The sequence below is a fragment of the Oncorhynchus masou genome, chromosome 27 (assembly GCF_036934945.1).
Source record: "Oncorhynchus masou masou isolate Uvic2021 chromosome 27, UVic_Omas_1.1, whole genome shotgun sequence".
Taxonomy (NCBI): domain Eukaryota; kingdom Metazoa; phylum Chordata; class Actinopteri; order Salmoniformes; family Salmonidae; genus Oncorhynchus; species Oncorhynchus masou.
Genome location: NC_088238.1, coordinates 23,277,878 through 23,298,040, shown reverse-complemented (window position 1 = coordinate 23,298,040; position 20,163 = coordinate 23,277,878). Strand labels below are relative to the sequence as shown.

The following is a 20,163-nucleotide window of genomic DNA, read 5'->3' as shown; positions in this document are numbered from 1 at the left end:
AGACGTCAGAGCTCTGGAGATCTCCCCTTTAGATCAGAGTCAGTCAGCAGCATCACACAGTCCAGACACCGCCTGCAGTTCCTGTCCCTGATCAATGGAGGGAGACATAGAATCTGCTATATCTTGTCGAATGACAGTAATAACAATATGCTCCATTTGTCGATGTCTATAATAATAATCATGTATTAGTCCCCATTCAGCACTTATGACATTAAAAAATTCTGTGATTACAAAGCTATCATGTTTCTACATCACATCATTCTGACTGTCCAAGAAGACTATTTACATGTTGGACTACTTCCATATAGAACACTTTGCATAGCCAGCACATGCTTCAGTGCTCTGGGAGTGTTTATATCCCTGTGAGTTTAACACTTCATGAATGAGAGCTGTCCTTCATGACAACAGAACCCACAACAACCATGACTTTTATCACCATCTTCATCTGGATATTTGCCCTCTGTCTCCAAGGTAATATATTTTACAGAACATTTTCTGGAAAATTGCAATATTAGGCTATATAACCTTATTACTGTTTTAGTGAATATGCTATATGAACAAATAATGTAATGCTAATACTACATGCCATCTGTTTCAGAGTCCAGAGGCCAGGTCACAGTGACCCAGACTCCTGCAGTGAAAGCTGTTTCAGTGGGTCACTCAGTCAGTCTCAGCTGTAAGACCAGCAGTGCTGTACGCAGTAACAGCAATGGACACTATTTACACTGGTATCAACAGAAACCTGGAGGAGCTCCTAAACTCCTAATATACTGGGCTAAAACCCTTCAGTCTGGGACTCCATCTAGATTCAGTGGCAGTGGATCTGGGAGTGACTTCACTCTGACCATCAGTGGAGTCCAGGCTGAAGATGCAGGAGATTACTACTGTCAGAGTTACCACTACATCAATAGTAAAGATGTGTTCACACAGTGATACAGAGCCATACAAAAACCTCCCTCAGTCAGACTGCACAGTGACAGTACTGATACACCTGGGACCTTCTGCAGGTGCTGAGGGGAGGAGATGATAGAGTACAATGACAGTGTGTAGTAGAGCTGAACAACAATATCTTTCTTATAACTTATCATATTCAGTCATTCGTGGCATCATTATATAATTTTCACACATTTGTCTTGAGTATCTCATGGAGAACAATGAACCCATTTATCTTCAATGGGTTCAAATCTGGTATCTTCTGAAACAGATGATTATGTGCATTCAACAGATCACTAAACTTAAGATGGCCTTTTCTTTAGGAACATTTTCATTTAGAGTTAGAAAATGCCTTGTTGCAGCCAGTTTCTAGCCTCTGTCGGACCATGGTGATATTCTGGAATGCCCCAGGATCTTACCTGCATACACTAGTTGCTCTACCATGATGGTGTTAGATTGGTAATGAAACTCAAGCCCTCTAACACATCACTGTACCTTTATATCAGATATGAGGATGTGATATCAAAGACTCACTGGTACGTTTGTCTATGAGGACATCTTTGTCAGTACTTCTAGAAGTAGTGGGTAGAGGAGTCAGGCGCAGAGAGCAGGGTAGTAGATACGTGGATAGTTTATTCCCAAAGCAACAGTGTCGGTCAACGCCACACCCTCGGGTGCTAAAAGACCCAGTCCAAAACAACAGGACCAAACGGTTCGGGAAAAAATAACGTCCACAGAAATCACACACACCAATTAACAAAAAACAAGCCCCCACAAGCCGGCGGGCCTACCGGTTTTAAAAAGCCCAAACCCAAAACCTAAACAAGACACAGGTGCAACTAATCAGACAACACTAAATGAAACAGAAAAGGGGATCGGTGGCAGCTAGTAGGCCGGCGACGACGACCGCCGAGCGAACAGGAAGAGGCACCATCTTCGGCGGGATTCGTGACAGTACCGCCGCCCCCTGTCCTTCAAGACAACAGAACCCACAACAACCATGACTTCTATCACCATATTCATCTGGATTTTTGTATTCTACATGAAGGGTAAAAAAATTGAAGGTTTTTATGCTAAAAAGTAAGCAATGAGTAAACTGAAATTTTGTTGAGAATGTGCTATTTTTTCCTGGTGATGTACAATTTTTTTCTCTCTTTGTTTCAGAATCCAGTGTACAGTACACTGTGACTCAGACTCCTACAATGAAAGTTGTTCATGTTGGACAGACAGTCGCTCTGAACTGTCAAACCAGCAGTGATGTGTATGGCTCTTATCCCTGCCGAGCCTGGTACCAACAGAAACCTGGAGGAGCTTCTAAACTTCATAGACCCCATCTGGATTCAGTGGCAGTGGACTGGGAGTGACTTCACTCTGACCATCAGTGCAGGAGACTACTACTGTCAGAATTACCAAAGTAGTGGATTGTGTCAGGACCCGGTTACGAACCTGGGTCTCCGGAGTGAGTAACAGTCACTTAACCAACTGAGCCACGAATAGTCAGCAGAACCCAGAAGATGAGGCAGACACAGCAGTACTTAAGACGGTGTATTTAATAAAGTAAAAAGGAGAAGTCCTTCAATACAAAAAATGGCAAATCCAAAAGGTGGTAGGAATAGCACAAAAAAGCCTCAAGAGATACTCAAAAACAAAAACAGAATTCCACAAGAGCATCCACCGGAATCGACAAGAATACACAGAACACTAGGGCTGGGTGCTAACATACAAACACAGAGCACCGAACTGAGGGAAACTAAGGGTTTAAATACAATCAGGGGAAACGAGGCACAGGTGCAAATAATAATGGGGAACAAGGGAAAAACATAAGGTCAAAAAGCACAATGGGGGCATCTAGTGACCAAAACCCGGAACAACCCTGGCCAAATCCTGACAGGATTGTTCACACAGTGATACGGAGTCGTACAAAAACCTCCCTCAGTCAGACTGCACAGTGACTTACTGATACAGCTGGGACCTACTGCAGGTGCTGAGGGGGAAGGGACAGTGACATGAAACACTGATCAGTAGAGGAGGTCAACTTTGAAAATGGTTAGAAAGTATCATTCTGAACACACATTCTCTAACATCGTCTTCATCATCGTCATTATTATCATCATCATGGTTGTAACTTGTTATATTGGATATGAACTGAAAGTGTATATAAAAGTTATTTGTAGTTTTGGAAGACAATACCAGTCCATAGTAGAGTAAGATGTACAGAAGTAAGAGGAAAAGTATCAGCCCCCCAAACCATTTCCCTACATGCACTTCACAACCAGTTAATGATGTGAGCATCTAGCATGTATTAACCCTTTTCATGAGCTGTTAAATCTGTGAATGAGACATGATGCTGGGCTCAAACATGACACATTTATGTAGAGACATACACTACACACTGTTATCTTAAAGTATCATATCTGTTTAATCTGTCATTAATTACATGGTGAATCCACCATAGATGTTAAACCAGTCCACTCCCTCACATCTGGCCCAGTCCAGAGTATTTCACTCAGCCAAACTGTTCAACTGCTTGATTGGTAGCTGTGTGAGTGAAACTGAGATTTACATAGACAGGGCAGGATGGTTCTGCTTGTCCCAGAATAGAGCAGCACTGTCACCATATTGGGAATAAAACATAAATACATATGTTATGGAAAGTAATTGTTTAGCAGTGTGAGTTCTGAGAGCAGATCTTAGAGGTTTATTATCTAATATCACTAATTATTCTCACTGGTATTGGAGCTACATTATAACAGGCTCATTCAGTTGTAGAAATGATTGCAGAGTATTTGTTGGATCAGATGCCCTTTTAATCATGTCTGAAAACATGAGAGTAGCAGAAAAGATGCCTCGTGCAGTGCGACATCACCTTAGCATAGAGTTGATCAGGCTGTTGATTGTGGCCTGTGGAATGTTGTCCCAATCCTCTTCAAATGCTGTGCGAATTTGCTGGATATTTTGTATTTAACTAGGCAAGTCAGTTAACAGCAAATTCTTATTTAAAATTACGGCCGACCAAGAAGCAAAAGGCCTCCTGCAGGGGCTGGAATTAAAAAGAAAAATATAAGACAAAACACACCATGACAGGAGAGACACCACAACACTACATAAAGAGAGACCTTAGACAATACAGCATGGCACTAACAAATGACAAAACAGCATGGTAGCAACACAACATGACAACAACACAGTAGCAACACATGGTAGCAGCACAAGCATGGTACAAACATTTTTAGGCACAGACAACAGCACAAAGAGCAAAAAGGTAGATACAACAATATGTCACACGAATCAGCCACAAGTGTCCGAAAAAGTGTCCATGATTTAGTCTTTAAATGTAGAGATGGAGATAAAACGGGAACTGGAACACTCTGTTGTAAATGTCGATCCAGAGCATCCCAAACATCCTCAATGCGTGACATGTCTGGCGAGAATGCAGGCCATTCCAGAGCTTATGCCTGCCCATACCATCACCCCACGGCCACCATGGGGCACTCCTTTACCAAAGTTGACATCGGCAAACTGCTCGCCCACACAATGCCATACACGTGGTCTGTGGTTGTGAGGCTGGTTGGACGTACTGCCAAATTCTCTGAAACTACGTTGAACATTGCATTCTCTGGCAACAGCTCTGGTGGACATTCCTGCAATCAGCATGCCAGTTGCACGCTCTCTCACAACTTGATACATCTGTGGCATTGTATTGTGTGACAAACTACACATTTTAGAGTGGCCTTTTATTTTCCCCAGCACAAGGTGCACCTGTATAATAATCATGCTGTTTAGTTATCTTCTTGATATGCCACACCTGTCAGGTGGATGGATTATCTTGGTAAAGGAGAAATGCTCACGAACAGGGATGTAAATACATTTGTGCACAAAATTTAAGAGAAATTAGCTATTTGTGCATAATTATGGACAATTTAGGAATCTTTTATTTCAGCTCATGAAACATGGGACCCACACTTTACATGTTGCATTTATATTATTGTTCGTTGTACATACATAAGTAACCCCACGGAAGTCAAAATATTAAATCATCACATTTTAAATCAACATTACAAACATTTCAGCCCACTAAAAGTCCTCATATGGTGTGATAAAAATTAATCTGATCATTTAGAATTATTAATTGTCATGAGCAGGTTACAGACTGCCGGATCTGTCAATCAGGAACAAGATGTGGGGCTCAGACATTAGAAAAAAGTCCTCCTAATTGCAATCGATCTGTCTTAATCCAATGATTGCGCCACATACTTTTTACACTGATGCCCCAGGTGTCCTAAAATAGAGAATGAAATTGCTTTTTGGACCATGTTATTACTATTTTAGAACAATTCCATGAGTTAGGGTAGTAGTTATCATAGAACAAATATCAGAAGCCAATCAACTATAGAAGTTAAAACCAGCCCAACCACTCTCTCCACATCTGTCCCAGTCTAGGGTATTTCAGAGAGTGAAACTGGGTCGTCACTACTTAACACAGCAACAAAGTCATAATTCTGAAAAACCCCACCTAACCCAACCTTAAATTTAAGAACAAAAAGCTCATTTGACTAGGCAATTTTGACTTTGTGGCTGTGGAACTTGACTTTATGGCTGTCTTATCAGTTGGAGTTGTGGGAGTGAAACTGAGATTTGCATAGGCAGGGTAGGGTGGTTCTGCTTGTCCCAGAATAGAGCAGCACTGGCACCAGATGTTCATTCTGTCCCCAGGGGGTTGAAGGTAGAGACAACTCAGGGAAGCTACAGTGTAGACCACACAAGGTTAAAAACCATAGCAGAAACTATTTAATAAAATCATATTAGTAAATAAACATTTGAAATAAATAAGTTATGGAAATGTACTGTTTAGCAGTGTGATCTCTGAGATCAGATCTTAGGTTAGGTGCCCTTTTAATCAAAATGTGTATGAAATGTGCTGCCTTCATTAGACAGTGATCACATATTTGACAATGATGCAGTGTGTAGTAGAGCTGAACAACAATAGAGTCAAACTACAGCTATTTGTAGAAGACCTTAGATCATAACTCATCACTAAATGTTTCTTCTGACCATTAACTACATGTTGACTCTTGAGTAACTCAAGGAAAACTATCAACCAATCTGAATAGAGATGATGTGCATGATCCAAACCCCTAAAGATGACCTGTGTTTCGAATAGCTATAATTTAATCAAGATGATTCAAACAGATACAATAAAGCCCCTGAACATTACCCAGACATCCTCCCTCACACCACTGTGGTAGTTCCAGAGAGCAGCAGGTGAAACAGGAGACTGGAGACGTCAGAGCTCTGGAGATCTCCCTTTAGATCAGAGTCAGTCAGCAGCATCACACAGTCCAGACACCGCCTGCAGTTCCTGTCCCTGATCAATGGAGGGAGACATAGAATCTGCTATATCTTGTCGAATGACAGTAATAACAATATGCTCCATTTGTCGATGTCTATAATAATAATCATGTATTAGTCCCCATTCAGCACTTATGACATTAAAAAATTCTGTGATTACAAAGCTATCATGTTTCTACATCACATCATTCTGACTGTCCAAGAAGACTATTTACATGTTGGACTACTTCCATATAGAACACTTTGCATAGCCAGCACATGCTTCAGTGCTCTGGGAGTGTTTATATCCCTGTGAGTTTAACACTTCATGACTGAGAGCTGTCCTTCATGACAACAGAACCCACAACAACCATGACTTTTATCACCATCTTCATCTGGATATTTGCCCTCTGTCTCCAAGGTAATATATTTTACAGAACATTTTCTGGAAAATTGCAATATTAGGCTATATAACCTTATTACTGTTTTAGTGAATATGCTATATGAACAAATAATGTAATGCTAATTATACATGCCATCTGTTTCAGAGTCCAGAGGCCAGGTCACAGTGACCCAGACTCCTGCAGTGAAAGCGGTTTCAGTGGGTCACTCAGTCAGTCTCAGCTGTAAGACCAGCAGTGCTGTACGCAGTAACAGCAATGGACACTATTTACACTGGTATCAACAGAAACCTGGAGGAGCTCCTAAACTCCTAATATACTGGGCTAAAACCCTTCAGTCTGGGACTCCATCTAGATTCAGTGGCAGTGGATCTGGGAGTGACTTCACTCTGACCATCAGTGGAGTCCAGGCTGAAGATGCAGGAGATTACTACTGTCAGAGTTTCCACTACATCAATAGTAAAAATGTGTTCACACAGTGATACAGAGCCGTACAAAAACCTCCCTCAGTCAGACTGCACAGTGACAGTACTGATACAGCTGGGACCTTCTGCAGGTGCTGAGGGGAGGAGATGATAGAGTACAATGACAGTGTGTAGTAGAGCTGAACAACAATATCTTTCTTATAACTTATCATATTCAGTCATTCGTGGCATCATTATATAATTTTCACACATTTGTCTTGAGTATCTCATGGAGAACAATGAACCCATTTATCTTCAATGGGTTCAAATCTGGTATCTTCTGAAACAGATGATTATGTGCATTCAACAGATCACTAAGCTTAAGATGGCCTTTTCTTTAGGAACATTTTCATTTAGAGTTAGAAAATGCCTTGTTGCAGCCAGTTTCTAGCCTCTGTCGGACCATGGTGATATTCTGGAATGCCCCAGGATCTTACCTGCATACACTAGTTGCTCTACCATGATGGTGTTAGATTGGTAACGAAACTCAAGCCCTCTAACACATCACTGTACCTTTATATCAGATGTGAGGATGTGAGATCACAGACTCACTGGTACGTTTGTCTATGAGGACATCTTTGTCAGTACTTCTAGAAGTAGTGGGTAGAGGAGTCAGGCGCAGAGAGCAGGGTAGTAGATACGTGGATAGTTTATTCCCAAAGCAACAGTGTCGGTCAACGCCACACCCTCGGGTGCTAAAAGACCCAGTCCAAAACAACAGGACCAAACGGTTCGGGAAAATATAACGTCCACAGAAATCACACACACCAATTAACAAAAAACAAGCCCCCACAAGCCGGCGGGCCTACCGGTTTTAAATAGCCCAAACCCAAAACCTAAACAAGACACAGGTGCAACTAATCAGACAACACTAAATGAAACAGAAAAGGGGATCGGTGGCAGCTAGTAGGCCGGCGACGATGACCTCCGAGCGCCGCCCGAACAGGAAGAGGCACCATCTTCGGCGGGATTCGTGACAGTACCCCCGCCCCCTGTCCTTCAAGACAACAGAACCCACAACAACCATGACTTCTATCACCATATTCATCTGGATTTTTGTATTCTACATGAAGGGTAAAAAAATGGAAAGTTATATGTTTTTATGCTAAAAAGTAAGCAATGAGTAAACTGAAATTTTGTTGAGAATGTGCTATTTTTTCCTGGTGATGTACAATTTTTTTTCTCTCTTTGTTTCAGAATCCAGTGGACAGTACACTGTGACTCAGACTCCTACAATGAAAGTTGTTCATGTTGGACAGACAGTCGCTCTGAACTGTCAAACCAGCAGTGATGTGTATGGCTCTTATCCCTGCCGAGCCTGGTACCAACAGAAACCTGGAGGAGCTTCTAAACTTCATAGACCCCATCTGGATTCAGTGGTAGTGGACTGGGAGTGACTTCACTCTGACCATCAGTGCAGGAGATTACTACTGTCAGAATTACCACAGTAGTGGATTGTTCACACAGTGATACAGAGTCGTACAAAAACCTCCCTCAGTCAGACTGCACAGTGACTGTACTGATACAGCTGGGACCTACTGCAGGTGCTGAGGGGGAAGGGACAGTGACATGAAACATTGATCAGTAGAGGAGGTAGGCAAGTCAGTTAACAGCAAATTCTTATTTAAAATTACGGCCGACCAAGAAGCAAAAGGCCTCCTGCAGGGGCTGGAATTAAAAAGAAAAATATAAGACAAAACACACAATGACAGGAGAGACACCACAACACTACATAAAGAGAGACCTTAGACAATACAGCATGGCACTAACAAATGACAAAACAGCATGGTAGCAACACAACATGACAAAAACACAGTAGCAACACATGGTAGCAGCACAAGCATGGTACAAACATTGTTAGGCACAGACAACAGCACAAAGAGCAAAAAGGTAGATACAACAATATGTCACACGAATCAGCCACAAGTGTCAGAAAAAGTGTCCATGATTTAGTCTTTAAATGTAGAGATGGAGATAAAACGGGAACTGGAACACGCTGTTGTACATGTCGATCCAGAGCATCCCAAACATCCTCAATGCGTGACAAGTCTGGCGAGAATGCAGGCCATTCCAGAGCTTATGCCTGCCCATACCATCACCCCACGGCCACCATGGGGCACTCCATTACCAAAGTTGACATCAGCAAACTGCTCGCCCACACAATGCCATACACGTGGTCTGCGGGTTGTGAGGCTGGTTGGACGTACTGCCAAATTCTCTGAAACGACGTTGAACATTACATTCTCTGGCAACAGCTCTGGTGGACATTCCTGCAGTCAGCATGACAGTTGCACGCTCCATCACAACTTGATATATCTGTGGCATTGTATTGTGTGACAAACTACACATTTTAGAGTGGCCTTTTATTTTCCCCAGCACAAGGTGCATTAATCTGATCACTTAGAAATATTAATTGTCATGAGCAGGTTAAGGACTGCCGGGTCTGTCAATCAGGAACAAGATTTGGGGCTCAGACATTAGAAAAAAGTCCTCCTAATTGCAATCGATCTGTCTTAATCCAATGAATGCGCCACATAATTTTTACACTGATGCCCCAGGTGTCCTAAAATAGAGAATGAAATTGCTTTTTGGACCATGTTATTACTATTTTAGAACAATTCCATGAGTTAGGGTAGTAGTTATCATAGAACAAATATCAGAAGCCAATCAACTATAGAAGTTAAAACCAGCCCAACCTCTCTCCACATCTGTCCCAGTCTAGGGTATTTCAGAGAGTGAAACTGGGTCGTCACTACTTAACACAGAAATAAAGTCATTATTCTGACCAAAAAGCTAAATTGTCTACGGAATTTTTACTTTGTGGCTGTGTTATCAGTTGGAGTTGTGGGAAAAATGTGATATTACTCCAGTGCTATTCTCTCTCCACTGGCTTCCTGTTAAGGCAAGGGCTGATTTCAAGGATTTACTGCTAACCTGCAAAGCATTACATGGGCTTGTGCCTACCTATCTTTCCGATTTGGTCCTGCCGTACATACCTACACGTACGCTACGGTCACAAGACACAGGCCTCCTAATTCTCCTATAGAGCTCCATTTTTATGGAATGGTCTGCCTACCCATGTGAGAGACGCAGACTCGGTCTCAACCTTTAAGTCTTTACTGAAGACTCATCTCTTCAGTAGGTCATATGATTGAGTGTAGTCTGGCCCAGGAGTCTGAAGGTGAACGGAAAGGCTCAAGAGCAACGAACCGCCCTTGCTGTTTCTGCTTGGCCGGTTCCCCTCTCTCCATGGATTCTCTGCCTCTAACCCTATAACAGGGGCTGAGTCACTGGCATACAGGTGCTCTTCCATGCCGTACTTAGGAGGGGTGTGTCACTTGAGTGGGTTGAGTCACTGACGTGATTTCCTGTCTGGGTTGGCTTTGAAAACCAACAGACATTTACTCCTGAGGTGATGACTTGTTGCACCCTCAACAACTACTGGGATTATTATTATTTGACCATGCTGGTAATTTATGAACATTTCAACATCTTGGCCATGTTCTGTTATAATCTCCACCCGGCACAGCCAGAAGAGGACTGGCCACCCCTCATTGCCTGGTTCCTCTCTAGGTTTCTTCTTAGGTTCTGGCCTTTCTAGGGAGTTTTTCCTAGCCACCGTGCTTCTACACCTGCATTGCTTGCTGTTTGGGGTTTTAGGCTGGGTTTCTGTACAGCACTTTGAGATATCAGCTGATGTAAGAAGGGCTATATAAATACATTTGACTTGATTTGAGTGAAACTGAGATTTGCATAGGCAGGGTTGGGTGGTTTTGCTTGTTCCAGAATAGAGCAGCACTGGCACCAGATGTTCATTCTGTCCCCAGGGGGTTGAAGGTAGAGAAAACCCAGGGAAGCTACAGTGTAGACCACACAAGGTTAAAAACCATAGCAGAAACTATTTAATAAAATCATATTAGTAAATAAACATTTGAAATAAATAAGTTATGGAAATGTACTGTTTAGCAGTGTGATCTCTGATATCAGATCTTAGGTTAGATGCCATTTTAATCAAAATGTGTATGAAATGTGCTGCCTTCATTAGACAGTGATCACAGGAATCATGATTAAAGTAACTTTTGTGGTTATATTTCAATTAAAACAAACTGTATGTGATCTCAGAGGAAAGAAGACATGTACAACTTAATCTCAAAGTAGTAAATTTAGCACACAGCACGAATCATATTATTCACTATTATACTGTAACAGTCAGCTCTAAAACATTGTTTCCAGAACTAGCATCATGTGGGGACTCTCTAGCCCCCTACAATTGCCTCTCAAGTCTCTAGACAACAGTGACTTTTCTGGAATGCGGCGGAATTCACTGATATCGTCGAGGACCACCCTGCAGGTGTACACCTCTCCCCTTTCCCAGTGTGCCTTGCTCTGGGTGCTGTAGTGGAGAGGAAAGAAGAGACACTGCATTATCAGGTAACAACTTTCATATCAACAATACACACAGGATAAACAAATAGTTACACTTAATCTATAAAGATAAAAGGCAAAAATAATTGAAAAAATATTGGAACAAAACAATCCAGATAAATGTGTTACATTCATGCTCTACTGTTTAGCCCACCAAGAGCATCCATTGAGCTTGATATTCAGTCCAGGACTAGGCTTAATGTGTCTGGCAAACTGCCTCTGATTCTTCAAAGACATGCAGTAAACAGATACACTCCATTACCTCATCAGGTATATGCTTAAACATTACAAAGCACAACTGATCATGACCTAGGGCTGTATATCCACAGCTTATTAAAGGCTGAACGCATCTCATGTATGGTAAAAACAGCATCCAAAGAAGAGTCAACACCATGCCTTGTCTCATGCTCTACAACATCCACAGAGTACGACCCTGCCTCACACAGGAAGCGGCGCAGGTCCTAATCCAGGCACTTGTCATCTCCCGTCTGGATTACTGCAACTCGCTGTTGGCTGGGCTCCCTGCCTGTGCCATTAAACCCCTACAACTCATCCAGAATGCCGCAGCCCGTCTGGTGTTCAACCTTCCCAAGTTCTCTCACGTCACCCCGCTCCTCCGCTCTCTCCACTGGCTTCCAGTTGAAGCTCGCATCCGCTACAAGACCATGGTGCTTGCCTACGGAGCTGTGAGGGGAACGGCACCGCAGTACCTCCAGGCTCTGATCAGGCCCTACACCCAAACAAGGGCACTGCGTTCATCCACCTCTGGCCTGCTCGCCTCCCTACCACTGAGGAAGTACAGTTCCCGCTCAGCCCAGTCAAAACTGTTCGCTGCTCTGGCCCACCAATGGTGGAACAAACTCCCTCACGACGCCAGGACAGCGGAGTCAATCACCACCTTCCGGAGACACCTGAAACCCCACCTCTTTAAGGAATACCTAGGATAGGATAAAGTAATCCTTCTCACCCCCCCCCTTAAATGATTTAGATGCACTATTGTAAAGTGGCTGTTCCACTGGATGTCATAAGGTGAATTCACCAATTTGTAAGTCGCTCTGGATAAGAGCGTCTGCCAAATGACTTAAATGTAATGTAAATGTAAACATGAGCATTTAAAAGCTCACACCTGTGTTGCTTACATACTTCATCTAAAGTAACTCCATTATGTTCTCTAGCAAATGTCTTCCAACAAGTCAGCTTTTTCTTTCAGTTACGTACAGTTTTTGACCCACAACCAAAACTGGAATTCGAGTGGACTTGCTTCTTTAAGTCATCTTCTTCGACACAGACCATACATCCCCCTGCCTATCCTAGAATAGAACTGTCTCCCATGCATTTCTCTTGACTGACTTCGTGACCCTAAATACTAAAGTTATTTTTGTTTGGCGACCAATTAGATTCTCGGGAATCAAGTTCCTACACAACACTCTGGAAGCCCTATTTATTTCTCCAATAGCCGCAGTGCACCCTTCAGTCCACCAGGAAACAAACGTCCTTTTCTCACACTCTTCACTCACTGGTAAGTAGAAACTCACAGCACTCAATATCAGAGAGGTCACAGAAGCAGCAAATACATCAACCGGCCTCTCCAAAGACAACTCTCCAACAGACTTTAAGTAGTGATCCCTTTTCCCCAGTCTACTTTATGAAATCACCATCTTGTGGACAGGATCCCATCTGGAATAGTGACATCACAGTTCATGGTACACGAAATTGGGAAATGATCACTTCCAACATTCGAATCATCCATTCCATTCACACATAGATGCAATAGAGTTAGAAGCCAGTGTGAGGTCCAGGCAGGATGTAACCCCTCTAACAACATCGACTCTGGTACCACATCCATCGTTAACCTCTCTGGCCCACCCGGGACGCAACCGCACCCCCTGCCATCAATAAATGCAAATGCGCTACGCCAAATGCTAATAGCACTCGTTAAAACTCAAACGTTCATTAAAACTCACATGCAGGGTACTCAATTCAAGCTACACTCGTTGTGAATCTAGCCAACGAGTCAGATTTGTAAAATGTTTTTCGGCGAAAGCATGAGAAGCTATTATCTGATAGCAGGCAACACCCCGAAATTCCAGAAGGGGACGTAAACAAAGGAATTAGCTTAGCCGGCGCTATACAAAACGCAGAAATAAAATATAAAACATTCATTACCTTTGACGAGATTCTTTGTTGGCACTCCTATATGTCCCATAAACATCACAATTGGGTCTTTTTTTCGATTAAATCGGTCCTTGTGTACCCAAAATGTCCATTTATGAAGACTGTCAGATCCAGGAAAAACACAGTTTTTAAACGCAAAGTTATTTTTTTTAATTAAAAAAGTTGCCTATAAACTTTGACAAAACACTTCAAACGACTTCTGTAATCCAACTTTAGGTATTACTAAACGTTAATAAATGATCAAATTGATCACGGAGCGATCTGTATTCAATAGGCACAAGTTTGAAAAACGTAGCCAACTTTACCGGTTCCATTTTTCACAGCTGTGGACCTGACAACCGGATGTGGCTATTACTCAGATGACCAAGGATTTAGTTGAATCGAAATCACAACACTGGCGACATCGTGTGGAAGCTATAGGAACTGTAATCTCACCCTTAAGTATTTTTCCTTCCAATAGACAATACATAGACTGGCGGATTGATTTTTCTCCGTCGATTTAGTGACCAGGTTTTCTGGCGATTTTGACCACGGAACTCGTTCTGTTAGTCACAGACACCATTGAACCAGTTCTAGAAACTTCAGAGTGTTTTCTATGCACACATACTAATCATATGCATATACTATATTCCTGGCATGAGTAGCAGGACGTTGAAATGTTGCGCGATTTTTAACAGAATGTTGAAAAAAGTAGCCCGATCTCTAAGAGGTTTTAAGACATACTAATGCTTTGTGTCCATTATATATTCCACAATAGTAACATTAGCATCTGTATGTGTTCTTCCTCCATAAACTATTATGTGTATTAAAGGTGCCGCACCATATCTCTCTAGACACCAATTCCCCTGATATTTCATCACACATCGCTACAGACAGTTGTAAAAAAATTTGCAACTTAATTTTACTACCTGCAATGTATATTTCCACCATCACACATTCATATTCAGATGGGACAGGTATATTACGATACACAAGACCATCCCTTATGAACATAGCACAACCACCACCCTGTCCAGTTGACCTATCCGATCTGATTGAACAATAAAACAGGAATATTAAAGTCAAGATGTGGTCAAAGGTTTGAACTCTAACTCAATTATATATTTCTTAAACTCCTGACCGTTAGCGCAACACATTGTTAATGCCACACCCTTCTATATTCCAGCACCTTCTCCGTCTTTAAATGATTCCAGCTGAGGCTTGTTTACCAATCAAGGCCATGCTTGGCTGGACAATCAGCTCTCAACCTTTTGAGGTCAGCTGCTCACACAGATCTCTTCAACTACAGTTTCCCTGGGGGACCATGAAAGTCTGTTTGCATAGAGAGGACACTTTGCATTGGCAGCACATGCTTCAGTGCTCTGGTAGTGTTTATAGCCCTGTGAGTTTAACACTTCATGACTGAGAGCTGTCCTTCATGACAACAGAACCCACATCAACAATGACTTTTATCACCATCGTCATCTGGACACTTGCCCTCTACTTCAAGGGTGAATAAAATTAAGTTCCATGTTTCTATAATAAAAAGTAATCAGTCTGAGTGAACTGATAGGTAAGAATGTGTTATTAATACCTGGTGATACAATTATTTGCTCTCTGTTTGTTACGGTTTTCTTCTATCTCCTCCTCTGAAGAGGAGGTGTAGCAAGGATCGGATCAAAATGCAGTGTGGTAATTTTGATACATGTTTAATAAAACGAATAAACCAAAATAATAAAGAAAACACAAAATACGAAGACCAGGGCGTGACACTGTTTCAGACTCTAGAGGACAGATCATTGTGACTCAGACTCCTGCAGTGAAAGCTGTTCTCCCAGGACACTCAATTTCTCTGAACTGTAAAGCCAGCAGTAATGTGTATGGTGATTGTCACAATGGTCAGTCATGGGGCCATCAGTGTCTATCCTGGTACCAACAGAAACACGGGGAAAACCCCAAACTCATGATGCTCCCAGGGAACACACTCCATTCTGGGACTCTATCTAGATTCAGTGGCAGTGGATCTGGGAGTGACTTCACTCTGACCGTCAGTGGAGTCCAGACTGAAGATGCAGGAGATTACTACTGTCAGAGTTTACACTACCTAAACAGTGTCTGGGTGTTCACACAGTGATACAGAGTCGTACAAAAACCTCCCTCAGTCAGACTGTACAGTGACTGTACTGATACAGCTGGGACCTTCTGCAGGTGATGAGGGAGGAGATGATCCAGTACAATGACAGTGTAGTAGAGCTGAACAACAATAGAGTCAAACTAGAGCTATGTCTGGAAGACCTTAGATCATAACTGATCAATAAAAGTTTCTACTGAACATTAACTACATGTTGTCTCTGTTGAGTAACTCAAGGAAAACCATCAACCAATCTAAATAGAGATGATGTGCAATGATCAAAATCCCTAAAGATGACCTGTGTTTTGAATACACCCCTGGACAGTGAGAGTCAGGGTGCTGCTCCAGCTGTACAGGCCATCCTTCTCCAGGACCCTGGGACTGGCCTCCTGCTTCTGGCTGGTCCACTTTCCAGCTCAAGGTCCAGTCTGAGGGGAAGCCCTTGTTGGCCAGACATGTCAGTGTGGCTGTTGTTATACTGGACAGCTCCTCACTAGAGGGGGGCAGGAAGGTCAGGTTAGGGGAACTGTTCCCTAGAAGAAACACAACTCATCAATTACATCAAAACAAATCACTTTGGAAATTACTTCTAAAACTGTATATGAATATAAAAGTTAGATTGCTGAAAGATGTAAAGAAAACCTAAACAGCAATAAGATATTAAACAAATTACAAGTATAAAGTATACAAGTATGTGTTTAATTTTAGCATTACTTTGCCATACAGATGTGTTTTTAGGAACGTATCTGATCAGAAAACTCATATTAATAGTATTTGCAGAAGCCAAGTGGTTGGACACAAACATAACATAGACCATTTATCTTCACATTAATATTGTGGCTATCATAAACTCAATGAAATGATGACTACAATAACAGATACCATACTTGTCGTACCAGAATATTTGAAAGAAAGCTCAGTCAACAGCAATATATGACAATATATAAACTCAGCAAAAAAAGAAACGTTCCTTTTTCAGGACCCTGTCTTTCAAAGATAATTCGTAAATATCCAAATAACTTCACAGATCTTCATTGTAAAAGGTTTAGACACTGTTTCTCATGCTTGCTCAATGAACCATAAACAATTAATGAACATGCACCTGTGGAATGGTTGTTAAGACACTAACAGCTTACAGGTGGTAGGCAATTAAGGTCACAGTTATGAAAACTTAGGACACTAAATAGGCCTTTCTACTTACTGGAAAACACCAAAAGAAATATGCCAAGGGTCCCTGCTCATCTGCGTGAATGTGCCTTCGGCATGCTGCAAGGAGGCATGAGGACTGCAGATGTGGCCAGGGCAATACATTGAAATGTCTGTCTTGTTAGACGCCTAAGACAGCGCTACAGGGAGACAGGACGGACAGCTGATCGTCCTTGCAGTGGCAGACCACGTGTAACTACACTTGCACAGGATTGGTACATCCGAACATCACATCTGCGGGACAGGTACAGGATGGCAACACACCCACTGGGCACAAACCCACCATCGCTGGACCAGACAGGACTGGCAAAAAGTGTTCTTCCCTGATGAGTCGCGGTTTTGTCTCACCAGGGGTGATGGTCAGATTCGCGTTCATTGTCGAAGGAATGAGGGTTGAACCCTAACCCTAACCCTTTTAACCCTAACCCTAACCCTACACTTTACCCTTACCCTAACCCTAACATGAACCCTTACCCTAACCCTAACATTAACCCTAACATTAACCCCTACCCTAACCCTAACATGAACCCTTAACCTAACCCTAACATTAACCCTTACCCTAACCCTAACATTACCCCTACCCTAACCATAACATTAACCCTTACCCTAACATTAACCCCTACCCTAACCCTAACATTAACCCTTACCCTAACCCTAACCCTAACATTAACCCCTACCCTAACCGTAACATTAACCCCTACCCTAACCCTAACATTAACCCTTACCCTAACCCTATCATTAACCCTTACCCTAACATTAACCCCTACCCTAACCCTAACATTAACCCTTACCCTAACATTAACCCCTACCCTAACCCTAACCATAACATTAACCCCTACCCTAACGCTAACATTAACCCCTACCCTAACCCTAACATTAACCCTTACCCTAACCCTATCATTAACCCTTACCCTAACATTAACCCCTACCCTAACCCTAACATTAACCCTTACCCTAACATTAACCCCTACCCTAACCCTAACCATAACATTAACCCCTACCCTAACCCTAACATTAACCCCTACCCTAACCCTAACATTAACCCTTACCCTAACCCTAACATTAACCCTTACCCTAACCCTAACATTAACCCTTAACCTAACCCTAACATTAACCCTAACATTAACCCTTACCCTAACCCTAACATTAACCCCTACCCTAACCCTAACATTAACCCCTACCCTAACCCTAACCCTAACCCTAACATTAACCCTTACCCTAACCATAACATTAACCCTTACCCTAACATTAACCCCTACCCTAACCCTAACATTAACCCCTACCCTAACCCTAACATTAACCCTTACCCTAACCCTATCATTAACCCTTACCCTTACCCTAACCCTAACATTAACCCCTACCCTAACCCTAACATTAACCCTTACCCTAACCCTAACATTAACCCCTACCCTAACATTAACCCTTACCCTAACCCTAACATTAACCCTTACCCTAACATTAACCCCTACCCTAACCCTAACATTAACCCTTACCCCAACTGTAACATTAGCCAGCAGTTGCTTATCAACAAATAGTGTGTGACCATCGTAGAGCAGTTACAGATGGAATATCCGGGCGATCCAAATAAAGTGTGCTCTACAGACTATTAGTACCATTCAACTAACTATCTACTAACGCTAAACCTAGCTCTAACCATTTCCTATGTACAGTGTCTTTGGAAATGTTTCAGACCCCTGGACCTTTCCACATTTTGTTATGTTACAGCCTTATTCTAAAATGGATTAAATGTTGTTTTTTCTCATCAATCTATGCACAATACCCCATAATGACAAAGCAAAAGCAGTTTTTTAAATATTATTTTTGCTAATAAAAAAAATGAAACTGAAATATCACATTTACATAAGTATTCAGACCCTTTACTCAGTACTTTGTTGTAGCACCTTTGGCAGTGATTACAGCCTTGAGTCTTCTTGGGTATGACGCTACAAGTTTGGCACACCTGTATTTGGGGAGTTACTCCCATTCTTCTTTGCAGATCCTCTCAAGCTCTGTCAGGTTGGATGGGGAGCGTCGCTGCACAGCTGTTTATTTATTTATTTTTGCGAATGTTCACCTTCCAACAGGACAATGACCCTAAGCACACAGTCAAGACAATGCAGGAGTGGCTTCAGGACAAGTCTCTGAATGTCCTTGAGTGGCACTGCCGGAGCCCGGACTTCAACCCGATTAAAACATCTCTGGAGAGACCTGAAAATAGCTGTGTAGCGATGCTCCCGATCAAACCTGACAGAGCTTGAGAGGATCTGCAAAGAAGAATGGGAGAAACTCCCCAAATACATGCGTGCCAAACTTTTTTTAAATTGTGTGTAGAGTGATGAGGGAAAAAATGGATTGAATCCATTTTAGAATACGGCTGTAACAAAATGTGGAAAAGGTCAAGAGGTCTGAATACATTCCGAAAGCACCGTACATAAGACATTTGTTTTTAAAAAGTATGTAAACATTATTAAAAGTTACCAGTGTTCCAATATTTAAGAGACCAGTGATTCCATGTCTATGTACGTAGAAAGGACAGCAGCTTCTAAGGTGCAGGGTTGAGTAACAGGGTGTGAGCCGGCTAGTGATAGTGACTAAGTTCAAGGCAGGTTACTGGGTGGAGGCCGGCGAGTGATGGCTATTTAACAGTCTGATGGCCTCGAGATAGAAGCTGTTTTTCGGTCTCTCGGTGCCAGCTTTGATGCACCTGTATTGACCTCGCTTTCTGGATGATAGAGGGTGAACATTTTATAATGATTTGTGTTTTTAGTTCATTTTTCAGAATCAAGTGGACAGTACACTGTAAATCAGACTCCTGCCGTGAAAGCTGTTCTCCCAGGACAGACAGTCCCTCTGAACTGTAAAAACAGCAGTAATGTGCATGGAAATAACCTAGCCTGGTATCAACAGAAAGCTGGAGGAACTCCTACACTCATCAGTCTGGGACTCCATCTAAGTTCAGTGGCAGTGGATCTGGGAGTGACGTCACACTGACCATCAGTAGAGTCCAGGCTGAAGATGCAGGAGATTACTACTGTCCGAGTTACCATGTGTACACACAGTGGTAAAGAGCAACAACTTCCCTCAGTCCGACTGCACAGTGACTGTACTGATACAGCTGGGA

General features: G+C 42.3%; 1 gene segment (V, D, J or C); it reads left to right on the top strand.

Moving 5' to 3' along the window:
• Window positions 1-422: 422 nt before the first annotated feature.
• LOC135515414 (immunoglobulin kappa variable 4-1-like) lies at window positions 423-933 on the top strand. The segment is given in 2 exon segments: window positions 423-471; window positions 599-933. Coding segments are annotated over 2 exon segments (384 nt in total).
• The last annotated feature ends 19,230 nt before the right edge of the window (window positions 934-20,163 follow it).